This window comes from Peromyscus eremicus, chromosome 2 (genome assembly GCF_949786415.1).
Source record: "Peromyscus eremicus chromosome 2, PerEre_H2_v1, whole genome shotgun sequence".
NCBI lineage: Eukaryota > Metazoa > Chordata > Mammalia > Rodentia > Cricetidae > Peromyscus > Peromyscus eremicus.
Window position 1 is genome coordinate 127,876,208 of NC_081417.1, and position 23,362 is coordinate 127,899,569.

At 51.4% G+C, this 23,362-nt stretch overlaps 2 protein-coding genes across 2 annotated transcripts; both read right to left on the reverse strand.

Annotated features, from left to right (window-relative positions):
• Positions 1-1,193: 1,193 nt before the first annotated feature.
• Positions 1,194-3,315, reverse strand: Foxd2 (forkhead box D2). The gene has a single exon (XM_059256043.1). It carries the CDS (start codon positions 3,313-3,315, stop codon positions 1,837-1,839), a length of 1,479 nt encoding a protein of 492 aa, XP_059112026.1. The 3' UTR covers positions 1,194-1,836.
• A 17,776-nt stretch (positions 3,316-21,091) lies between these two features.
• Positions 21,092-22,642, reverse strand: Foxe3 (forkhead box E3). The gene has a single exon (XM_059256044.1). It carries the CDS (start codon positions 22,569-22,571, stop codon positions 21,723-21,725), a length of 849 nt encoding a protein of 282 aa, XP_059112027.1. The 5' UTR covers positions 22,572-22,642; the 3' UTR covers positions 21,092-21,722.
• Between the last annotated feature and the right edge of the window lie 720 nt (positions 22,643-23,362).

The window sequence follows — 23,362 nt, forward strand, 5'->3', positions numbered from 1 at the left end:
GCTGTAGCTTCTGGCTATGGACATGGCTCCGGGAACCAAGGCCTTTGCCCTCGCAGAGTGAACCCCCACTCACTCTTTAGTTGATCAGTTGATCCTCTCGCTCACTCAAGCTGGGTGAGGTTTCTAACTCAATTTGGAGAGTCCCTAAATAAAGCCTTCCACTGTCAAACGTGTGTGGGAGTGGGGGTTCTAAAGGCCCTCTAGGGGGCAAAAAGAAATGCTCTCCTATTAAAGACAGACAGTGACTGATAGTCCTAGCACATATTCGTGGACACACACGGAACTAAAAGCACAGACATCCCTGAAATACACAGGACGACCAAGACAAACACAAAAACAAACCACCAAGAGCTCCATAAAAGGCCCCTGCACACACAGAAACACAGAGGCATACAAAATATGCTCCAAGAGACACAGAGTTGTACTCAGTGACCATAGCGCTCCAGTACTCAGCACTCCTGTCTGTCCAGGCCACACTCACATCTGAACTAGAAGAAGGTTGAGACTCCTCTGGTGAGGTAAGAACAGAATCCCTCTGCCCTGCCCCAGGCTTTTGCCCTTCCTTGTACCAGAGTGAAAACGAAAGTGCTGGAGTGGTCAGAGGCTTCCAGAGACCTGGCCCCAGCAGAAGCAGAAGGCCACAGCAGTGTGCAGAGCTCCCCTCCTCCGCCATCTGACTAGCTCCCTCTCCCTCTGCTGGGGAGACTGAGGTCTTGTGTAAGAGCCCTGACAAGAACAAGGGGGGACAGGCAAGCAGGCTGAGCCGGCAACTGCTAAGTTCACGTACATTTATTCAGTTGGACACCAATGAAAAGGGAGAGGGAGACAGTTTGCTTTTCTTCCGCACAGACCATCAGACAATTTCACAGAGTCTCCACTAAGTGGAGAAGTCTAAATCAATGCTCACCAGTGGACAGAGAACGCAGGGACAGCCCACTGTACAGATATTTACACATAACTATAAGACCCCCTGCCACAGCTCTGTGCCCTTGCCCACCCAATTCCCACCTCTCCAGAACCTCTTCTCCCACCCAAATTCATTGCCTTTAACTACAATAAATATCACAGGGCCTGGGGCAGAGCAGAAGGCCAAGAGGACTGCTAGCCCTGCATGGCTGGGCCTATGGACCACGGGAAAGGCCAGAGGGAACTCCTTAAAAAGCAACCAAACACCAGAGGGGAAGAAAAAAAAAAAAACATTTTCTTCAGGGGAATGGACTCTGCGGCTTCTTCAAGGATTATGGAGACCCCCGTTTCACTTTTCCTCTTAGCTTCCCGACTGTGTAGACACTGCCTTAGGCTTGGAGAAAACCCGCTTCCTTGAAGAATAGCAAAAGGAACAAAACTTGTTTTCAATTTTTCTCTTAAGCACAAAGCAGATAACAGATGTCTTTAAATTATAATATTGGATAAGCGGGGTCTCAAAGTTGAGGAAGGAATGGGGTGGGGGGCAGGGGACTTTTCAAGCCTTAGGTGTTTCTGGCGGGATCCATCGACCGACAAGCATATCTCCGCCAAAGCATTCTTCTCCGACTGTGAGAGACGCAGAGGCAAGAAAATGCGAAGGTTCCTGCTCCCTTTTTTGCTGCTCAAACAGAAAAGGGACCTCCGCGTTAAACCTATTGCGTAGACCCGGGCCTCGCCCAGAGCCGCTGAGCCCGCTTCGTCCCAACTGTCCGTGACATTCTGAGCGGGGAGCTTGAAGTGCCTGATCACGCAGGCCGGCCTAGGTCTGGAGACTCTTCATAAATAGACTCCCTGAATTCCGCTGGGACCGGCCGAGCTCCCCAGAGAGGTTAAGGAGTAAGGGCCTAACTGGCCCCGAGCCCGCTGCGGTCAAAAGTGGCAGCCACTGAGGCCGGCGACTTTGCTGGCAAACGAGGGCCCTGAAGACAGGAGCGCGTCCCCCGGGTGCGAGAGGCGGATATGGCCCGCCACTGGAGCCAGGGACGGGGCAGTCAGCATGGCCAAGACTTGGGCTTGACCCCCAGGACCCGCGGCTGCCGCGAATGGCGATCCCGGTGAACCTTCGCCGCTGCCCGGGGGTGCGGCACCGCCACCACCGTGGCCCATGATGTGGTCTATAGAGAAGGAAGGCCTCTGGCCTGCCCCTGCTCCCCCGCCACCCGCACCACCGCCAGCGTCCGTCTTGAGGCCCTGGCGCAGGAGTGCAGTGGACAGGCTGGCTGCTGTGCCAGCTGCGGGAGGACTCAGGGACGCGGGGTAGAAAGCCTTGGCGCAGCCCAGCTCTGCGCCTAGGAAGGCGGGCAGCCCTGCGGGGCCTGGGCCAGATCCCGGGGCAGGAGCAGGGGCCGGCGCCGAGGCCGCGCCGGCGAACACCGAGGCCGTCGGAGGTCCGGGTGGAGGCGCAGCGGCGCGGCCCGGGGGAACTGACAGCTGGCAAGGCGCGGTGGCGGCAAAGGCGAAGGCGTGCGGGTGTGGATGCGGGTGTGGAGCCGGGCCCGGTGGGGGTGCGCCGTAGGCCGGGAGTGCCAGCCCGTAGCCATAGCCGTAGGCGCCATAAGCGGCGAAACCCGGGAGGAAGGCTCCAGGGTCCCCGGCCGCGGCAGCCCCGCCACGCAGTAGCAGCTCCGGGTGAGGATGCGGGTGTGGATGCGGCGGCGGCAGCGGCTGCCGCTTGAAGCGCTTGCGGCGCCTCAGGAAGCTGCCGTTGTCGAACATGTCGGCCGACTCCGGGTCGAGCGTCCAGTAGTTGCCCTTGCCCGGATTGCCCGGCTCGCGGGGGATCTTAACGAAGCAGTCGTTGAGGGAGAGGTTGTGGCGGATGCTGTTCTGCCAGGCAGGGAACTTCTCCCGGTAGTAGGGGAAGCGGCCGCTGATGAACTCGCAGATCTCGCTCAGCGTCAGGCGCTTCTTGGGGCTCTGCAGGATGGCCATGGTGATGAGCGCGATGTACGAATACGGTGGTTTCACCAACGGGCTCCGCGTTGCCGCGCCCCCCGACGGCGGCCCGGGTCCCGGCCCTGGCCCCGCTGCGCCGCGGGCTGCCTGCACGCCGGGCCCCGGGCTTCCCGCTGCGGCCGCCGCCCCCCGGGGCGCTAGAGCGCGGGGCTCGCAGTCCGAACAACCTCCTGACTCCTCCTCGTCCTCCGCTACGTCCGCCTCGGCTTCCTCCGGGGGAGGCTCGTGGCCGTGCGGGAGCACGTCCCGGGGGGCACGGAGCCCGGAGCGGGCTGTGAGCTCCCCCCCACCGCTGCCGCCGCCCACCACGTCTATGTCTGCGTCCGGCTCAGACAGCGCGGCCGGGGAGCTCTCGGAGGACATGATCTCGCAGCAGCAGCTGCCCAGGGTCATGGTGCCGCCGCCGCCGCCGCTCTCCGGCTCCGCTCGGGCCGCGGCTCCGGCTCCGCCGCGCTGCCTCTCGGAGGAGTGTGTTTTGCGCGCGGGCGGGGAGGGGGCGGGGGACCGAAGCGGACAGGGAGGGGTGTCCCCCAGCTCCTCAGCGCCCCCTGGTGTTGAGACTCCACGACTCTCACCCTGCAGGGCGCACCCAACCTGTGCTGTCCCGGGACCAGTAAGCAGGGCACAGGGGGAGAACGGTGAAGCCACCCGTTACCCGGTCGAATCTGGGCCCCTGGGCCCCTAGAGACAGAAGTGGGGCTTCAGGAGATTAGTCCCTCCCGCCTGGTGGCCGCCTAAGGCGGAAGAACCGTGGGCCCGGGGCGGAGCTCCCTGGGCAGGGTGGGGCGGGGAGGAAGGGGGCGGGCAGAGGTCCTCCGCACCCTGGCCCGGCGGGAACAAACTGCCGCGGTGGCGGGAGCTAGACTCCCGTGGCTGGAGGCGGGTCATCCTTCGCTTCGCAGCTCCCGCAAACCCCTGGTCCCCTGGAACCACAGCCTTCAGTGCTCTCAGCCGCTGGGAGTTAAAGGCATAAGCTGGCGCAGCTGCAGCTGGTGGCGGTGGCTACGGACCTCCTCCCCTCATCTCCCCAAGGCGGCGCCCAGGCCACCCGGGCAGAAGCGCCGATGGATCGCGAGTGAGCCGAGACGCCCAGACAGACGCTAAGGATAAGGACCTTCTAGAGTCCCAGGGGTTTCCAGCAGGCTGGAGGAGAGAGTGATCTGGAGGAGCAAACTTGGCGCCGGCAGATCCGACTTGGAGAGGTGAGAAATTTCTGCTGTGGTCCTCTTTCCCCTCCAAGGCCTCGGCTCTGCCACTGTCCCCGGGAAGACCCAAGGAGAGCACTGCCTGCTCCCGCTCCCCTTAGTGACTGGTCTCCGCAGACGCCGATAGTCCTTAGCTCGGGTTTGCTTGGCTCGATTTTTCCGTCTTAGCATCTCAATCTTTGTAATCATCTCTCTTGACCTCTGTGAATCTGTCTTCATTTCCTGCAGAAACTGCGTTTGCCTGGATGTTTGTCCCTGAGTCTGACAATCCCGCTCTTACTTTCTGGATTTAGAGAGGTCTTACAACAGAACTCCCACAGAGACTCCCCTCAGTGAAATTTAACCTCAGCCCGTGGGCCAGTGTTGCCTTTTTATCTTGGGACCTTTTGCACAGAAAGTTGGTCCAGTGTGCGCTTTCTACCAACCGGATTCCTGCCCATCTTGTTAAGCCTCTTTCCTATTCTTCCTCTGGGACCCAGAAACAATCGCTCCAGTTTATAGTAAGCCCATTTCAGCCTCTGGGGGCTGGAAGGGATTGGATGAGGTGAGGATAAGAACTGGGCAGAGGGCTGACTGTTGCCCCAACAGCGCCGCGCAGTGGCCAAGGCTCTGTCACAGGAGGCTTCAGTCCCTGCTGCGCCCCATAGTCCAAAGCCTCTATGACCCTCCTTAGGTAATTTCCCTTCAGAGTCCAACCTTCCTGGTTTGTACCACAGTTAAGAGCAGGGCTAGAGGAGTTAAACTGCTGGGACCCCAAATTTGGCTTCACCGGTTACCCCTTGTATTACCTGGCTAATTTTCTTAACCTCTTTGCCTGTTTCTTCCTCTAAAGTAAAATTTAGAACACCTACCTCAAGCCTGACATAGTGGTAACCCCTTCCGTAGGTAACCCCAGTACTCAGGATGCTGAGGCAGGAGGTTTGCTTCAAGTTCCAGGCCAGTCTGGGCTACAGAATAAGACCCTATCCCAGAATTAAGTAAATAAATAAAATAAGATGAATTTGCCTTGTGACCAGTATGCAAAAGCAGCCATTATAGGCCAGCGATTATGTAGATTCTAGGTTGCTCTATTTTCTGGGAGAGAAGGGAGTCAGGGAAAATGTGGTCTCCCACCTGGTTCTCAAGCCCTGGCCCAACTGGGGACGAACACCTCCAGACATTGTGCTGAACTGTCAACTGTCACACACGCACACACACACACACACACACACACACACACACACTCGAGTGGGTAAGCTCTGAGGCTATGAGGAAATTTGCAGCCTAGGTGGACTGAATGTAAGAAAATACAAGTAAAGGTGGGTGAACCCTTTACCTAACAGTACCCTGCATCGATGAAGGCAGGGATAGCTTCTTACCTTTTGAGAACAAATTCTCCAAGCACCCTCGGGGACCTCTGACCAAGAGGACCCACTCAGTGTGCTGGATTTGCATAAACAAAGTATTCCTGGGAAACAGACAAGGTCTGGCCCTCAAAACAGGGACAGTAAGTTGAACAGAGACTAGGGGCCCTGGAATTGGAATGCTCTGGCAACCACACACATACTTCAAGTTAGCTCCCTCCCTCCCTCCCTCCCTCCCTCCCTCCCTCCCTCCCTCCCTCCCTCCCTCCCTCCCTCCCTCAGGATCCCACTCAGATACTCTACACCACTAACCACATCCTTACTCCTACCCAACAAGGACTCATCTCTACCCTGGGATACCCAGCTAGTATTCCAATAAAGAAAGAGAAAAACCAAGTTGGCTAGTTGGTCTCACCTTTACTTCAAAAATGGCAAACCCATAAATAACCTTTTGCGTTGCCAGTGCTCTCCTGATATCTCAGACTCGAGCTACGTGTTCAGCCTCAGGGTGGGACTGGCTAACGCGCTTGTTACCCAGATCTCCTTTAAAAGGCTTCATACGAGACTCTACCAGCCATTGCTGCCGGCCCTGCACCCTTGCCCTGAGACTGAAGCTCAAGCTGGGGGAAAGCAGTCAAGACCCCCCAGCTTCTGTCCTGCTGGGCAGCAGTGGGGCACTACCTTAAGGAATCATCCAAACTCCAGGAACACCTTAACAAGCGTGGAAAGAAAGGGCCAGGGTAGGATGTGGCTTGGCAGGTTTTTGAGGTGCTCTACATGATAGCCCACCCACCCCAGAACTCTTCTATTAATCCAAGTAGCTGCTTTCCAGACCTTGCCTCTTGCCTAGAGAGATGTTTCTGGTGGCCTTTTATCCCTTTTAAGGCTCTGGGCCAGTTTATTTTCAACATTGCCCAGAGCAGAGGCACTGGAGAAGGGTTACCCTGGGATTCAGTGGCCCCTGCCTTTCCCACCTTCAGGCTCAGCCTGTCACACAGTGGTGGCTTCACCTTTTGGGAATTTGCTGTTCTCTGGGCAAATATCTGCGCATGGCCCACAAAGCTGGGACACTCATGCCTAGGACAACCTCAGAGGAGCAGAAAGCATGACAGGGAGTGGGTCTTGATGACAACATCTCTCTAGTTAAGCCCTAGAAGTTTCTATCTGCCTCACTGCCCAGCTTGAGCAGCCTGGAACAACTGAGAAGGAGCTCCTAAGTAGATGGCGTTATCTATGCAGGGTCTTTCCTCCCAGGATGCTTTTATAACCAGCCAGGAGTTGGTTTGTTGTGAAGTATGCGTTGCTCCCACTGGCTTCTAAGCCATCTGTCTCTGCACCCTCTCTTAAGGTCCTACAGAGAAGCCATTCTCTGTGGATCCGGGACAGGAGAGCTCTCCCGAGAGTGTATGGATATAATTAAGTCAGTGACGAAACAGCTAAAGAATATAGCCTGCAGCCTTTGGGTTTGGAGCTCTAAGCGTGCCTTGGCCTGCCCCCGGCCACTACTAGGCTGTGGAAAGAGGCTACAGCTGAACAGGGTGTACCATGTCCACGCACTTCCACAAACTTACTTACCAACCGGCTAACCTTGGGGAAAGCTGCAGAGCCGATGCTAGCCCCCTCCCCCTCTCCAAGAGGCCACAACCCCGTTTTAAGATCCAGATCGAGAGAATTGTTCACCTACAGCTCCAGGCTCTAAACCTGCTTTGGAATCTAAATTTCCCTTGGCTGAATTGGGAGGCAGAGATTCCAGATCCTGTGACTGCAGAGATGGACTTGAAGGGGTCAGGGACCCTAGACACAGAGGTGACAGATGGCTGGGCTCCAGTGTGTGCACCAAGATTTCAGCAGCCCCGCAACCCAACCCTAGGCGCCTCCGCTCTAGCCCACAGCTCAGGGTAACAAAGTCACCATATTCCTCTGGTTCCATTACGTTTCCTCTGAGCCATCCATTCTCAGGCAAAGTAGTGGGAGGCTTGCTTAAGCACCTATGACCTAGGAACTGTGCCTAGCTTTGGGAGCTCAGTCCCCCTATGGCCGCGGTGGTTGAGACCAGAGCAAACTATGGCTCCTGTTCGTGGGAAGAGGGTTGCAAGCTCGAGAGGGTAAAAATAGCAGCGCCGCTGAGCGGAGGCGCCTGCTCAATTTACCGACTGGATTAGATAGAGAGAGAGCTGGGATGCGGTAGGGCCAGTAAGTAGGGACACTTCCAGGTGTGACGGAGGGAGTGGGTGCCCCAGGTCTACACCTTCCCTGGTGGATTCTGTGGGCCCTAGGTCCGAGGGTGTGTTTATCTGTCCGGGTATGTGTCTTTTTCCCTCGGCTAACTTGCTCAAGTGTGGCCCAAAATGCCCCAGAACGGCAGGCGCCGGTCCCCTTAGAGACTTCCACCGCCGACCTCACACGGTGTTCACAGGGCCAGGGTGACCTGAGACTTCCCTGGAAGACTGGCTATTCAAGCTTACAGCGTTTCTCTACAATCTGCTCGAGCAGAGACCAGCTCTGGGACTAGCTGCTCGACCTCGGAGGAAAGAGCTGAGTGCTAGCTTGCAGATCTAGAGAGAATCGATAGGAATCTGGGAGACGCAAGACTGCGGACAGCTACAGGGCTGCCATAGAGCCTGGTGGGCACCGGCCACGAACTCCTTCCTACCAGTTACACACTGTAGCTAGAACAGCCGCACTCCGGGAATGGAACGCTCATCTAGCGTCATAAATTCGGGTAGAGCAGAAGGGAACTGTGCCTAGCCTTGGGAGCTCAGTCCCCCTATGCGTTGTTACATTTCACCTTCGCGAGTGATTGGTGAAGTGGTAGGTCCTCGCATGGGCAGGGAAATTCTGCAGAACTCCTAGACTCGTAGGGGTGTTTGCGGAGCCTCTTAAATCCAGAGGAAGCTGAATGAGGGACCACCCAAGCCCAGGCCTAGCTGCTCAGAGGCTACGATGGATTCCTGGAGAACAGCGACCTCTGGAGGAGCGTCGCATCCACGCAGAGTCAGGAACTGCACTCCAGGTTGAGACCAAATCGCCATGTTCTCACCCCACCCCCATACACTACTTTGGCATTCATCCAGAAACTTGGAACCGCTGGACTCTGCGTTTTACTCACCTTGGCTGCCTTTCCCAGCCTATCGGCTTGCTTCAAATCCCTCCGAAACCTCCTGAGAGAAGCCTTCCCAGAGTCAAACCCATCCTCCCTTCTTCCTGCTCTGAGCTCTTCAAAACCTAACTAAGGCCTGGACCCTCAACTCCAAGCCTGCTTACCACAGCAGGAATCCACCTGCTTCCTGCCCCACCCATTTTCAAAGAGACCGTTAATCCACTCCACACCCACCCCTTGAGTGTGACATGCTAAGTGTGCCCCCTGCCCTCGGTAAAGGAAGACTGAAGTCTAAAACTAGACAGTGAGATTTTCTTTTTTTTTTCTATTGTCAATGTGTTTATTATTGTGAGGTAACATATACTTACTAGAGAAAAAAAGATAATACTAGAAAATAATTGCATATACCCCAAAAGTAATATGATGTTACAGAGGTGAAGGGAGCAGCTGAGTTTCCCTACTGGTGGAGACCCCGTGGTGAGATTTTAAAAGCAATGATCTCTCTGGCTTCTAAGGACCTGTATCCACAATGAGTTTAGAGACAAGTTGTTTGCACCAACTTTCCTGTGGGCCAGTGAGTAGTGCTAATAACAATATCTCGCATCCACAGCAATTTTTGGTGGGTCCTGCCCTAGTCATCTGTCACAGAATGTGTCATGTTCTGAATTTCCCTGTGTACTGTAGATTTCTCAAAGCTCATTTCTCATAATGCGGGGAAATGGAAACGCAGAGACGGATTCATGTCTTGAGAGTCACACAGCAGATTGGCAGTAGAGGTGGGAACTAGAAGCTTATTACTAAATTCCCCAGGGCAGTGCTCTCTCCCTCTCACCTGAAGGAGAAGCAGAGTGTGGGGAAGGGGCTGTTCTGATGGGGAACCCAGAAGGGGATTTGGGGGCACAGGAAACAGGAAATGAAGAGGGAACTGGGGAGGGGGCTCACTGCTCCAGAATAGGACCGTAAAGAAAGCAAACAGGGCAGTTATGCTGGGACATCAGAATCCCTGCCCCAGCCCCCCAGCCACAGACCAGAATGAGTTGCTTTGAAGAGTGCCAATATTCAGGATTTTGGCTGAATGTTTTATGTGAGCAAGTGAATGGGGAACAGCTTCAACCTAGATAAACATCACCCTCTCCCATCAACCATGGCTTCTTTTGCCCATGGAAGGAAGGGGCTCAGATCTTTTCTGTCCACCCTTAGGTGGACCAGAGAGCCACTGGAGGTGGGCTCCTGGTGCAGAAAGGGAAGTGTGACCTATAGCTGGTTTGCCTGAGACCTCAGGGATACCTGCCCAGCTGCCTGAACATCTGCATGATTAGTTCACAGAGAGGCATGCTTGTGTCCAAGCACAGGATACCACAGCCTGGTGCTGCCTATTTATCCAGCCTCAGTTCCAAGCCCTGCTCTCTACCTAACCTGATTGATTTACTCTCCCTATTCACCTTCAGCCTGACTCATTCTTCCTGATCCTTCTTAGTCTATTTTAAAAGTCACCTTTTTTTTTTTTTTTTTAAAGCTCCTTCCCCTATAATACCTTAGGCTTCCCACACTGTGAGGGGTTCCCACTCTGTGCTCCCAGAGCTATAGCTCCCCCTGCTGTTGGGTGTGCTTTCCAGTTATTCTTGTGGACTGTGAGCTCCTTGAGAACAAAACTTGTGTTGTGTTCATCCTTATCTTTCCTTCTTTAGAAAAGAGGGTAATGACTCTACCTACCTCAGTGAGCTGTTGTGAGTACTAAATAAGAACATGTATATGTGCACTTAGACCAGTGCCCCAAACTTTGGAAGGGCTCCATAAATATCATGCATTGTTATTATTAATAATTCTGCCCTTTTCCAGGTACAAAGCCCAACACACACTAAGCATTTAATTGTGTTGGGTATGTGCATAGTGAATTCAAGGTAGAATGAATTTTGTGGCTGATCTCTCCTTCTGTTTGGGTCTCCCCAGAAATCAAGCTTAGACTATAAGTAGAACTGGGTGTGCTTTGAGAATAGATATGTTCTCTCCATCACCTATCCCTGAGGGGAAGAAAAATATGTTCCCCTGGACAGACTCTAGCAAAATTTCTGGTTTCAGAACTAGAATCCTTTTGTCAATGGTTGAAACAAGACTGGCCCTTATATCCTTTGCACATAGGATCTGTGCAGGAAGATAAGTGATCTCAGGAGAGAGTCTTCTCCCTGACTCCCCTCTGAGTGAAATTAAGCTGAAATGAGCAGAGGGAAACAGCCTGAACAGGTCCAGGTACACGCTCCAGCTCTACCTGAATGAAACTGGGACTCTTGGCCATGGTCCTTGGCCCCCATCTTTGGCCTTCTCCTTTATGCCCTTTGCTTCAGTCTCTCCCTGTTTGGTTTGATTTGTGACCTGTGTGGTCCAGTGGGTGTGTCCAACTCTGTTCACTTCCCACTTAGCTCCAGGAGCAGATAAGCAACCTAGCAGGGTCCAAGCATAGCATTGCCAGTCCAAGGCCCAGTGACCAGTCATGCAGTAGATGACCTAACCTGAGCCAGCCATCCCTACTGTAGTGACTGCTAAGATGTGGGGACATGTACTCTGTGAGACTCTGAGAACTATGACTCCTGGGACACTCTTCTCATTTTGGACTGGAAAGCAAGTACACAGGCTTAGAGCTACCAGAAGCCGTCTTTGCTCCCAGGTAGAAAATGCTGTCTGACAGAGAATGGTGGAAGCTTGATAAAAATAACAGAATTGGGGGCCTAGAACCAGCTGTACTTTCCACTTTCCAGAAACATGGTGAGTGGGCAATCTCTTATGATAAGCGAAGGTGCATTGAATTTCTGCCAGTTGAGTTCAGTTTCACCAAGAGCAAAGTTGCAGAGGAGATGATCACTGAACTGCCTGCATAGACCTTCGTTTAAACTGCAGAAAAGTCAGTCTGTTCTAGCCACTGATAAAGTTGGAAAGCACGCTGTTATTCACAGCTAAAACCTAACCCTAATTGATATAGGAAGGATGGCAAAATGTCCTATAGACACAAAGGAAAGGCCTAGGGTTGTCATCCTGAAGAACGAAGGGTAGACACAGATACTATATCCAATACGTAGAGAGCTAATCTAGGCCAGAGACTTATTTGGCAAAGGAGAGCCAGAAAGCTGGGGTGAGACTTGTATTCTGTAACCACATATAAGGAAAGTGTTCCAGGAAAATGCTGTCTCCGACAGTGTTTACTTTGGGGTGTGTGAGCTCCCCATTATTGAAGAAGAAGCTGGACAGTCACTGAGTAGGTGTATTAGTGGCCTCCAAGTAAAGCAGGAAGGGTTCAGGTCATCACATTATGCTCTCTCTATAACTCTCAGATAATAATCTTTCAAGGCTCCCATTTCCTTGCTTGTCAAGTAGGTAGCTGAGCTTTGGACTAGGAACAAAGAAATTTCTAGCTAGTCACCTCAGAGACTTCTAAGACCCGGCACTGAAACTAGAGACTACCATAAGTCGAGATGTCTCAGCAAGGTTCCTTACCATTCTCTCCAACCTTGACATGTTTGACAGTGCCAGCCAGCTTCATCCTTTCAGGAGAATGCAGTGCTCCTCCTTTTGGTTTGCTCTGCAGTTAAGAGGGAGCAGTGGAGCCTGAGACAAGAGACCCAGGCTCTACATCTGGAACTGTTCTGTCTTCCTGTGCGAGCTTAGTGGTGTTCCTACCTCTTCTGGGACCTCAGTCTCCTCATCTGACAAGTTAAAAGTATGTATCCCAAACAATCTGGCTCTAGGTCATAACTTAGTGATTGTGAATGTGGCAGCTACCATTCAAAGCAATGCTAACTATGTTACTAATATCACTTTGCCCTCCCTAAGCCCCTCAGATCCTGCCGAAAGAGACTGCCTCATCCTCCTGCTAGGGTATCCCCAAACGGCTGTGAAGTGGACTTATCCTATGGTCATAGGAGAGTAGGCACAGTTGGAGACATAGGACAAGCAAGTGTGTCTGGAAGCCGAGAGGCCTGAAAGATGAGGGTAAAAAAAAAAAAAAAAAATCTACCACTTGATCCAGGGCTATGGCCTGAAAGGGAGGACCCTTTACTATAGACAGAATGGCAGCCAGAGGATACACCAACCCAGAGTTGGGGAGGCAAGGACCCCAGCTTACCAGATCTAGAGGCCAAAATATCTGACAAGGGGAGCTAGTGGTAGACTCTGATGAAAGGCTCGGCAGGAGAGGTGTGAAGTTTGAAAGATTCTGTGCATGGTCAAGAAGGGTCCCTCTGAGAAATAAAGGGAGGCAGTTATTCAAAGAGCCAGTACATGGGAACTGTGGTGCCCTGGCAAGGGCTGAGTAGAAATTCAGTTCTACTTCCTGCTTGTGTGCCTGCACGTGGGTGTGAACTATGTACAAGGTCTCCTGTGGCACTGATTGAAAGGGCTAGAAACAAAAATAAATGCTCATCAGGGAGGTGGTAGGGTGAGCAAATGCTGGCAGTCCCTAGAACAGAGAGTATGCGGTGTAAAACAGAGTAAAGAAGCCCATGCAGGTTTGGTTTTGTTTTTTGGTTTTATTGTTGTTTCAAGTTTTTTGTTTCATTTTTGAGACAGAGTCTCACTATGTGGCCCTGACTATCGTAGAACTTGCTAGCTAGATCAGGCTAGCCTCACAAAGATCCACCTGCTTCTGCCTCCTTAGTGCTGATATTAAAAGTATATGCCACCAACACTAGCTGTGGTGGATTTTTTTTTTTTTGAGGATAATAGATCTCTGCATTGGTTTGTGTATACAACCAAACTACCTGGCAAGCGTTCTCCCCACTGAGCATCTCCCAACCTCAAGGAAGACTTTCCGTGGGATGCTTTTAAAGCCCCGTGAATATATTACATATCTAACAACAAAATAAAACAATTTTAAAGGGACAAATGTACCATTCTAATAAATGAGGCTTAGTGTGCACTACACAAGAATAATAAATCTCTGAGTGGGTGCAGGATATTTCCTACGGGACTCCAACCTGAAAATATAATTGGTGGTTGTGTGTCCTGAAGATAGCTAGGTCTGGTGGATGCCAGTGACCGTGCCTAGCAGGACACCAGGCAGGGAAGCAGGCAAGTCTAACTAGGACTGAAAATCTCCTGTGCTTTCTTTCTGCTCTGCTCCTTTCCCTGTCTTTAGCTCTTCCTTCTCTTGGTCTAGACTGCCTCGAAAGTAGTCTTTTTTTTCCCCATGCAGTTTTCTAGTCCAAGATTCCAGTGGATGGAGGAAGAGAAGGCTTCACAGGAACCAGATCAGCTGTTCCCACTCTCTCTTCCTTCAAATCTCAACGCAGAGCCATGCTCCTCCAGGAAGCCTGAGTCATCCTGAGCCCCTCCCATCTCAGAAACGGGGACTGCCCCTAGTGGGGGCTGTTTTCCTCAAGTAAGGCCCAGGTTTCTTGTCTCCTCAACCCCTGAAGATGAGAGGCAGCCCAAGCCAAAGCCTCAACATGTCCACCTCAGGCTGCCTCATAAGGAAGACAGTAGAGCAGAAGAGACATGTCTTTATGGAGTTGGTTCTCTCTTTCCACCATGTGGCTCCCAGGTATTGAGCTCAGGTCATCAGACTTGGTGGCAAGTGTTTTTACCCACTGAGCCATATCACCAGCCCCCACCTCATCTGGCATAGAGCAGAAAACCCTCATCTGGCAGTTACAAAGGTCACCGTACCATGGCAGAGAGAATGGGTACATTCTTCCTGTTGTCATAGGAAGCTTAGGAGGAGGTCAAGGCAGAGTCCCAAGGTGAGTGAGTGACCAGGTTACTTCACAGCTGTTTCATCGTGTAAAGCACTCGGCACACCCTGTGACTGCCTGCCACAGTCTGTAAGCTGGGACAGTGTCTGGTTTCTCTCTGAGCTCTCAACTGTAGAGCAGGACAGAGCTGGCCCAGTCTAAGAGTTTGGGGGAATTAAGAATTGCTATGAAAACCACAGAAAGGGAAAGACTTGGCTGAGTGTTTGACCTGGAACTAGACCTCGTGTTTTCTGCCTTAGCCCAGCACCTTTTCCTCAGTTTCCCTCTTACAGTGTAGAACTATACATCCCACCCTCAATCCAAGTTCCTCTGCAGTAGAGCCGCTACCAAGCGCTGCCAAGAGGAAACGGAGAGGAAGTTGGAGATCTGGGTGGGATTCTCAGAGAACGTGGGAACTACAGCCAGTTTCCTATTCCACACCAAACAAGGGGGTTGCAGACTGGAGCAAGGACCTGGTCCCCATCAGGCTAGTATGGCATCCAAGAGAATCCTGGCTTCATTCCAGTGATTTCCTACTTCAAATAAGGACATACAGCATGACCAACAGGTGGCGCTTTTGTCCCCATAAACTTGATGGGGGAGAGGGAGGAGACAGGCGGCCAGAGGGGAAAGACAAGCAGAGGAAGCAACCTGGAGGAGGACAGAAATTGAAAATGAGTCAAGAAAAGAGAACTATAAGACCTGTCACTTGGCTTGAAACGGGACCTTTCAAGATCCTAACTGGGAGTGAGTACTGGGGCGGGGTCTGGGGTGAAATGAGGAATGTTACTGGCGGCTAGGGCTTTCCATCCAAGTTTTCACTTCTACCCAATTCTTCCTCAGAGGCAGGAGATTGGCTTTGGAGGTAAGCAGACCTGGGGTCAGTCCTGAATCAGTCAAAGTCAGTCACTTTGTGGCTTGACCTGGGTAAATGACTTAACTTTTAGAAACTTCAATTTCATAATTTATAAAGGGGGGATGATAAAAGGAAGCTGGGTGAGAGGTGGCTCACTGGTCAAAAGCATATACCAGTCTTCTGGAGGACCTGGGTTTGATTCCCAGAACCCTCACCAGATGGCTCACAACCACCTTACAACCTTAGCTCCAGGAATCTGACTCTTCCGTCTTTGGCTGTCTGCACTCATGTACACACCACAGCACACATGAAAATAACAAAAATAAAATTAAAAATATCAATAAGAGGAGGCTAATAATTCTAAGTGAATTTGTTGGTATTTTGTTGTGGGGATTTTGTATCTCTCATATGTGAGGTTAGACCATATCTTTGTGTTTATATAATCTTTGTTAGGGGTTTTGTTTTGTTTCTTCTGTTGTTTGTTTGTTTGTTTGTTTGTTTGTGGTGGAGCTTCCCCCCCCCAAAGAGCTCTCTATGTAGCCTTGGCTGTCCTGGAACTCACGTTGTAGACCAAGCTAGCCTTGAACTCATAGAGGTCTACCTGCCTCTGCTGGGATTAAAGGCACGTGCCATCACACCCAACTTTATTAGGCTTTCATAGCCTCATAAAATAGATTGAATTGGGATAGCTTCCATTTCTTCTGTATTCTGGAACAATTTATATCTCTAGAAAATAGGTTTCTTGGTGGTTTGACAGCATTTGCAGGTAAATCAGCCTCGGTGTGCTCTGTGGGGGGCAGCTGAGGAGCTGCTTCTGAAGGGTTTTATCTGCTGTGCTCGGAGATCTACTGAGCCTAGCAGCCCCCTACATCAGTCAAGCCAGACCTTAGTCAGTGGTCGATTCTTTCTGGCTTTGTACATCTGCTTTTCTCCCCCTGTACCAAGCATCTTTTTCTGTAATAGCCCTTTAAATGACCTCCCTGTTTTGCCTCAGGTCTTCTCTAACACCATTTACATAGTTTATGGTTTATGAGCATAAGTTTGGCTTAGGAATTTAAAAGTCCACATTTGTAAATGTATGGTTTTCAATTTATATATTTATAAGTAGTCTGTAATATTAACCCTCTTCTAGACTAAGAGTTATTTGTTTAAATAAGTTTTCGGTTGTTTTGAAGGCCATGAGATTGTTTTCATTTAAAAGTATACCACTATGTTAGCCCCTGTATCTTGGGAAATCCTCCATAATATTAGCATCTCCCAGAGAGGTACTTCAGTAAGCTTACATAACCCAGTCACACCAGTGGAGGGCCCTCCGTTCTGCTCATTAGTCTTTCTTAGGTAAACCCAAATTACATCCAGAGATCTGACAATTGCCCGAAGGAACTTTTCTGTTAACACAATTGTCAGGCCGTTGTCGAGAGTGTCACTTTCCTAAGTACTCAGTTTTCCACGTGCAAGGACAGTGTTGGCTTCTTTCTTGAGCTGGAGCTACAGGCTCCCAAACTAGCTGGACACCATCCTAAGTACAAAGCCAACTTCCCCTACATTCCAAGTCCCCCTTGGTCAGGAAGCATCTCTGTCTGAGTGCCTTTCCTTCCAGCTCCTTCTCAAGTGAGCAACACGGCTCACCGGGTGAAGGGCTTGCCACACAAATCTGATGGCCTGAGTTTGATGCCCAGAACCTGTGATGGAAGGAGAAAAATGACTTCCAAAAATCGTCCTCTTGTCTCCACATATACACTAAGTCATATGCACACACCATGGTACACACACAATAGCACTCATATATAGACATCACACACACAATAATAATAAAGAAATAAAGAGTTCTCGATAGTTCATCTTCCTGCCCAAACACTCACCAGCATGCTGAGCTACCTTCACAGCTTCCTTGAAGGTAACGCATACTAAATTGAGGAAGTACCTCCGATTCTCATTCCCTACACGCTCCCACAGTCAAAGTCTACAGAAACACAGCTTTGACTCAACTATTTCAATGTCAAAGTGCATATTTAGCTTTTCATGTTAAAATAATCATCTTAATTTCAGATATGTGGTTTCCAAAACAATTTACCTCTACTGGAACAAGGAAATAAACAAAGAAAAAGGAAGATATGGAATCCAGGAAACAGAAGACGCAACACAGGACAGAGATGAAGGGATAGTGAAAAGGAATTCCGGAGCAACATCTGTACAGCAGACACAGAGAACCATCAGTCCAGACTAGAGCCAGAGGACAGAGAAATCTGGGAGAGTTGCCCCAGGAGGGCAGACATGCAGCAAAAACAGTGATGACTTTCCTCATACACTTGGTCTTGTGAAAAAATGTACTATTGGAAAGAAGGGGGAGATTTAGCACTAGACAGAAGCTGAGCAAGTGAAAACTAGAAGACATAATTAGGTACAGGAAAAATTAAAATATTGAACACACAAAAGTGAACATTGTATACTCTCGGTTTATCAGATAACAAAATGGATACAGTATACAAAGTAATAAAGTAAATGTTATTATTAAAAAACGAATTTAACCCAAAGTTAGTGATTTTGGGGGGAGGAGATTTTAGAGTTAGATTATCAGGTGTCATAATATCAAGTTAATCATTAGAACCCAGGGTAGATTTTCAGTGACAGAGCACTTGATTGACCATGCTCTGGGTTTGATTCCCAGCACCACAAAAAGAAAAAAGGAGGAAGAAGGCATTCATTACTCTTTCAAGAGAGAAGACTATAAACATGGAATTATATTCCAAAACAAACAAATCAGAACTGTATTTGGAGAACTGCTCTGGAGTTGTTGCTTGTAGGGCAAGATACAGAGTTTTTAAGAGCAGTGCAAGATACCGATTGTGAGCTCCTGATTGCTATTTGACTTGACATTATGTGCTTATTTAAGTTGAACAAAAGCTTAAATTAAAGGAGTAGAGATGTAGTTCAGTGGTACAGTGCTTGACCAGGGTGTTTAAGGCCCTGGGTTCAACCCAGTACCAATAAAATAAACATTAAAATGTGCTTTCAGATTAAAAATGACTTCTGATTTTCTTTTTAAATTATTATATATATATGGATATTTTTGCTTGCATGTATGTATGGATACCACTTACATGTCTGGTGCCCAAAGAGGTTAAAAATAGGATATCAGATCCCCTGGAATTGGAGTTACAGACAGTTGTGAGCTGCCGTGTGGGTGTTGGGAACTGAACCCAGATCCTCTCCAAGAACAGAAAGTGCTCTTAATTGCTGAGTCATCTCTACAGCTCCAACTTTTAATATTCTTTTCTTTTAAAAAAGTTTTAAAATTTTTTGTGTGAGTGTTTTGCCTGCATACATGTCTGTGTACCATGTACATGCCTGGTGCCCAGGGAGGCCAGAAGAGGGCATCAGATCCCCTGGAACTGGAGTTTCATAGGTTGTGAGCCACCACGTGAGTGCTTGGAATGGAACCAGAGCCCTCTGGAAGAGCAGTCGGTGGTCTTCATCACTAAGCCATCCATCTCTCCAGGCCCATCTACCTTATTGGGTCTTTCAGGGACAATGGAGCTCCAGTTTCATCAAGGCCGACGGAACTGTGAGGCCCCAGGATCTGTCTGCTTCACAGATCTAAGGTGATGTGTGTGTGCCAACAAAGTGACTCTGGTAATCCCAGCTCAGGTCCTCGTGCTTGTACAGCAGGCACTGTGGCTAATGAGCCATCTCCCAGCCCATCCCCAAGGCTTTTTAACAGGAGAGTTGGGTCACATTCTAGTTTTTTCAACATCTGCCAAAAGGTCAAAATTTTTAGGGCACAATATGATATATGGCTTTCCAGATTGTAAACACTCTGAAGACATACACAAGTTTTCTTATTTGTATTTCTATGATGCCGTTGAATAAAGACCTGTCAAAAAAAAGAAAAAGGGGGAAAAAAGAGAAAAAGAAAAAAGAAACTGAAAATAAATCTTTCTGTGTTTCCAGTTCCACAGTGACCTTGCTAGCATCCCCGAGTGCCCTCAAATCCTGGGCAGTGGGGTATCTGCAGTGGCAACAATGGAATCCATAGCCAGGCAATGGTGGCCCATGTATGCTTTTAGTCCCAGTACCTGGGAGGCAGAGGTAGGCATATCTCTGTGAGTTCAAGGCCAGCCTGGTCTATAGAGCAAGTTCCAGGACAGCAGGGCTACTGAGAGAAACCCTGTCTACAGAAGGAAAAGAATGGAATTCAGAGCAGAGGAAGTGCTTTTTGGCTTCAGGGTGGCAAGTGGGTTCTTCCTTCCCTTCACTGGGAATGTCCTGAATTGAGAAAGCATTTGTGAACAGATGCTTGGAGCCAAGAAGCTGGGCAGCCACACCATTTGAAGCAGAAGAAAATTTGCATTTTGATATTTGTGGTGCCCCCTCCTCGGAGAACCAAAGCTGGATTTCCTGCTGCCTGCTTGGTCCAGGGTGGACAAGTTTTCTAAGGCGAGGAACAAAGAAATTGCCTCCACGTCCACCTCATTTTTTTTTTTTTTTTTTTTTTTTGGTTTTTTGAGACAGGGTTTCTCTGTGTAGCTTTGCACCTTTTCCTGGATCTTGCTCTGTAGACCAGGCTGGCCTCGAACTCACAAAGATCCACCTGCCTCTGCTGGGATTAAAGGTGTGCGCCACCACCACCCGGCTTCATTCTCATTTTTAATGATCCCACCAGTCACTTTGAGAATGGCAAATAAGAATGGAAAAGAAAGTGCCAAAACATTTGTTATTCACTAAGGCAGACACAGTATTAGACACTGAGGGATCCAGATGTCCAGTCAGTGAGTCCACAGATGCTAAGGACCTCTATGCACCAGGCAAATGGGATATGACCCTTGCTCAAAGCAGTTAACAGCTAGGAGAAAGCACTTTAAAAAAAAATCATACTCTTAAAAGGACCTTCTTGCCTTCTCTGATTCCCCCACAGCTTTCTCCTATGATCTGCTCAGTGTTCACCCTCACCTTCCATCACCACCCTGTAGCCTCAAACACTGGTGTCTAGGAGAGGAACGTCCCGTGAGACGATCGGTCTCCTTGGGGTTGTGGCACATTATCCTCTCCTGTGCCCCTCTCTGCCCCAAGTCAAGACCTACTAGACTGGGAGCTGGAGCAGGAATCTTGAGAAAGCACAGTTTTTGGGTCAGAACCAGAGACCAGGACAAGGTCACGGGCCAAGTCCCTCCCTCCTCCACCTTTGAGGCAGCGATGTTGCTGCCCTGTCCTTGGTGCTGGGCATATCAATTCAGTCAATGCTGCTGCCCCTCTCGCAGTCCAGGAGGAGACACAAATGGATGGTGGTCTCTGACTTAGCCTGTCCCTCAGAGCAGGGAGTTTTCATCTTTCAGGCTGAGCCCACAGCCTGGGCCACTGCCTCTCCTCCAGCATGGTGTGCCCTAATCACTTAAGGATTTTATTAAAATGCAGACTCTGATGATTCAACAGGTCTGTAGTGGGGCCTGAAATCCTGCGTTTCTAGCATTTATCCAAGTGATAGAGGTCCGTGGACCTCATTTTGAGGAATGGACACTTCACTTTGCTGAGAAGTGATGATTAGATTAATGCCAATTAATGTGCCCCCTTATCCTTGGGCACTGGGAATCTCAAAGATTAGGCAACCTGCTTTCTAAATTCACTCACCCACCCACACCCCATTTCATCTCTGCCATCTGTGAGATGCAGGTGGCAAACGTTGTCCCGGCCGGCTATGTGCACAGCTATGTCGAATCGCTCCTTGTCCCGACTTCAGGAGAATCTATCTGAGAACTCAGAAGGAGATTCACCCCATGTCAATCCCAAGAGGCAAACCTCACCCATCGTCCTCCCCAGCCATTCCCCAGGTTACCAGCCAACACGACAAACCCAGAGAAGGATTTCTTTTTTTTTTTTTAATTAAACTAGCTTTGATTGGAAAATAACAATAACTCGATAAGTTCTGTGCTTTCCACGGGGGTGGGGCAGTCACAGAGGCCCACTAATCCTCCCTTCGTTCAGGAGACCTTGGTGCTGTTACCTTGAAAAGTCTGAAGAACTGCCTCAGAACCTGGAACAGAGCAGCCAGGTGTGTCTGTGTGGGAGGGGGCTCAGTAAGAAACCAAGGGTAGACAGGTAAAGCCAGGGTAGGGGACAAACCTGTCAAACTTGTCGGTAAATGGCGGAAGATGGCATGAAAGTAATGAACCCAGGAGTCTGACCTCTATCTAATGTTGGCAAAACATCAGAGGTCGAGGGGGTGGCTTGAGACTGAAAGCTTCCAGACTGGAACTCACCAGGACTCTCGGGGCTAGAGGCCCCACTGGTGACCGTCCAGCTGCAGGGTATGAGACGCGGCACTGTGGGGGTGCATAGGTGGGGCGTACATGTAGAGGGAGGAGTGAAGGCCTCAAATCAGGGAGGGGGCGTCAGTCCGGTGGTGGTGAGATGGTCAGAGTCTCCCCCCGGGATGGAGGAAGGCAAGGAAGGTCTAGCTCGAGGCAAGGTTAGGGGACTCAGCAGAGAGCGCCAAGCTGCATGTGGACCCCGGAGACTAGCGCGCTCTGCTCCAGCGAGGGCTGGAGCCTCGGCCAGGTGCTCCCGCAGCGGGAGAGCGCCTCACAGGTAGCGTTCCAGCCCCGGGGCGAAGCCCGGCTGTCTCAGGTAGGCGTCCCCGGGGCTGAGCGGCCCGAGCGCACCGGCCGGTCCCGCCAAGGCCAGGAGAGGCTCGGCGGGCAGCGGCGCGGGCGGGTAGAGCGGCGGCGAGGCGGCGGCGGCGGCGGCGGCGGCGGCGCAGGGCGGGAAGGTGGCGTCGGGCGCGGAGCAGCAGGGCGGCTCGGACGCCACCGGCCCCGGCGGCTCGGGCTGCAAGCCCAGCAGGCTGTCCAGGCGGAAGAGGCGCGCGGGCGGCGCGGGCGCGGGCGCGGGCGGGAAGGGCGCGTAGGGGAAGGGCGGCGGGGGCGGCGCGGGCAGCTCGGCGCGCTTGAAGCGCTTGCGGCGCCGCAGGAAGCTGCCGTTGTCGAACATGTCGGCGGCCGCGGGGTCGAGCGTCCAGTAGTTGCCTTTGCCCGGGTTGCCCGGCTCGCGCGGCACCTTGACGAAGCAGTCGTTGAGGGTGAGGTTGTGGCGGATGCTGTTCTGCCACTTGCGCGGGCTGTCGCGGTAGAAGGCGAAGCGCTCGGTGATGAAGCGGTAGATGGCGGCCAGCGTGAGACGGCGGCCCGGAGCGTGCGCCAGGGCCATGGCGATGAGCGCGATGTACGAGTAGGGAGGCTTCCCGCGCTGCAGCGGCCGCCGGCGCCTCCTCCCCGGGCCCGATGCGGCCGTGGGCTCCACGTCCCCGCCGCTGGTCACCTCCTCGGGCTCGTGTCCCGGCTCGGCGACGGCTAGCAGCGGCGACGGCTTCGGCCCCGACGGCGAGACTGAGGGCAGGGCCGGGAAGCCCGAGAAAGCGACGTGCGCATCCATGTGCGGGGGTGCTAGGGATGCGGAGCCCCTGCCCGCCCTCCCGGAGAGCGGGGGTCGCAGGCTCGCCTTATATGGACACACACACCCCCACCTCCCGAGGAGAGGGCTCGGACCTGCCCTCTAATTTGCTTTCCCAGCCCCCTTCTCGGGCCAACAGCCCACCTCTGTTTCTCCCCCTCCCTTGGTCTAGTCCCTTTGGGTCAGTTTTCTCAGACCCTGCCTCATCCCTGAGTCAGTCTCGGCCCCATCCCCACTCCGTGATATTTGGTCGCACTGCTCCCATTACCCCCGCCCCTTTGGGTCAATCCCAATCACAAATCCACCCATTCAGCACACTCCCTATTTTGTGCCTTCTAGCGGCCAGATATCCCTCACCCTCCCCTCTGCTTCCATGCTCTGCTCCAACAATCTTTGCAAACCCTCAGCACCCTATGTGGCTGATCAGGGAGGCATCAGGCTACCTTTGGACAGCAGAGAACCGAGCAAGGGTGATAGACAGGATAGCACAGAACTAGGTTGCCGTTGGAGGGGGAGATATTTGGAATAACTCTCCCTGCTCCTCCTCCTTCATCCTTATCCAGCCCTAACTCCAGCCAGGCCTTGTGGACTTTCTTTGAAGATATAAAATGGTAAAAAGTACTCCGCCTGCTTTAAAGTAAGAGCCCCACCAACCACCACCAAAAGGCACATACCTCCAAATGCTTCCACAAAGGGAAGGGCTGAAGGAACTGCTTTCTGATGCAGACATTATAACTGGGGGATGGAGAGATGGGAGAGTTTTTGTACCATCC

What these genes read in the sequence shown, in the direction of transcription:
- Foxe3 (XM_059256044.1), bottom strand. Translation starts at nt 22,571, where the DNA reads ATGGATGCGCACGTCGCTTTCTCGGGCTTCCCGGCCCTGCCCTCAGTC.
- Foxd2 (XM_059256043.1), bottom strand. Translation starts at nt 3,315, where the DNA reads ATGACCCTGGGCAGCTGCTGCTGCGAGATCATGTCCTCCGAGAGCTCC.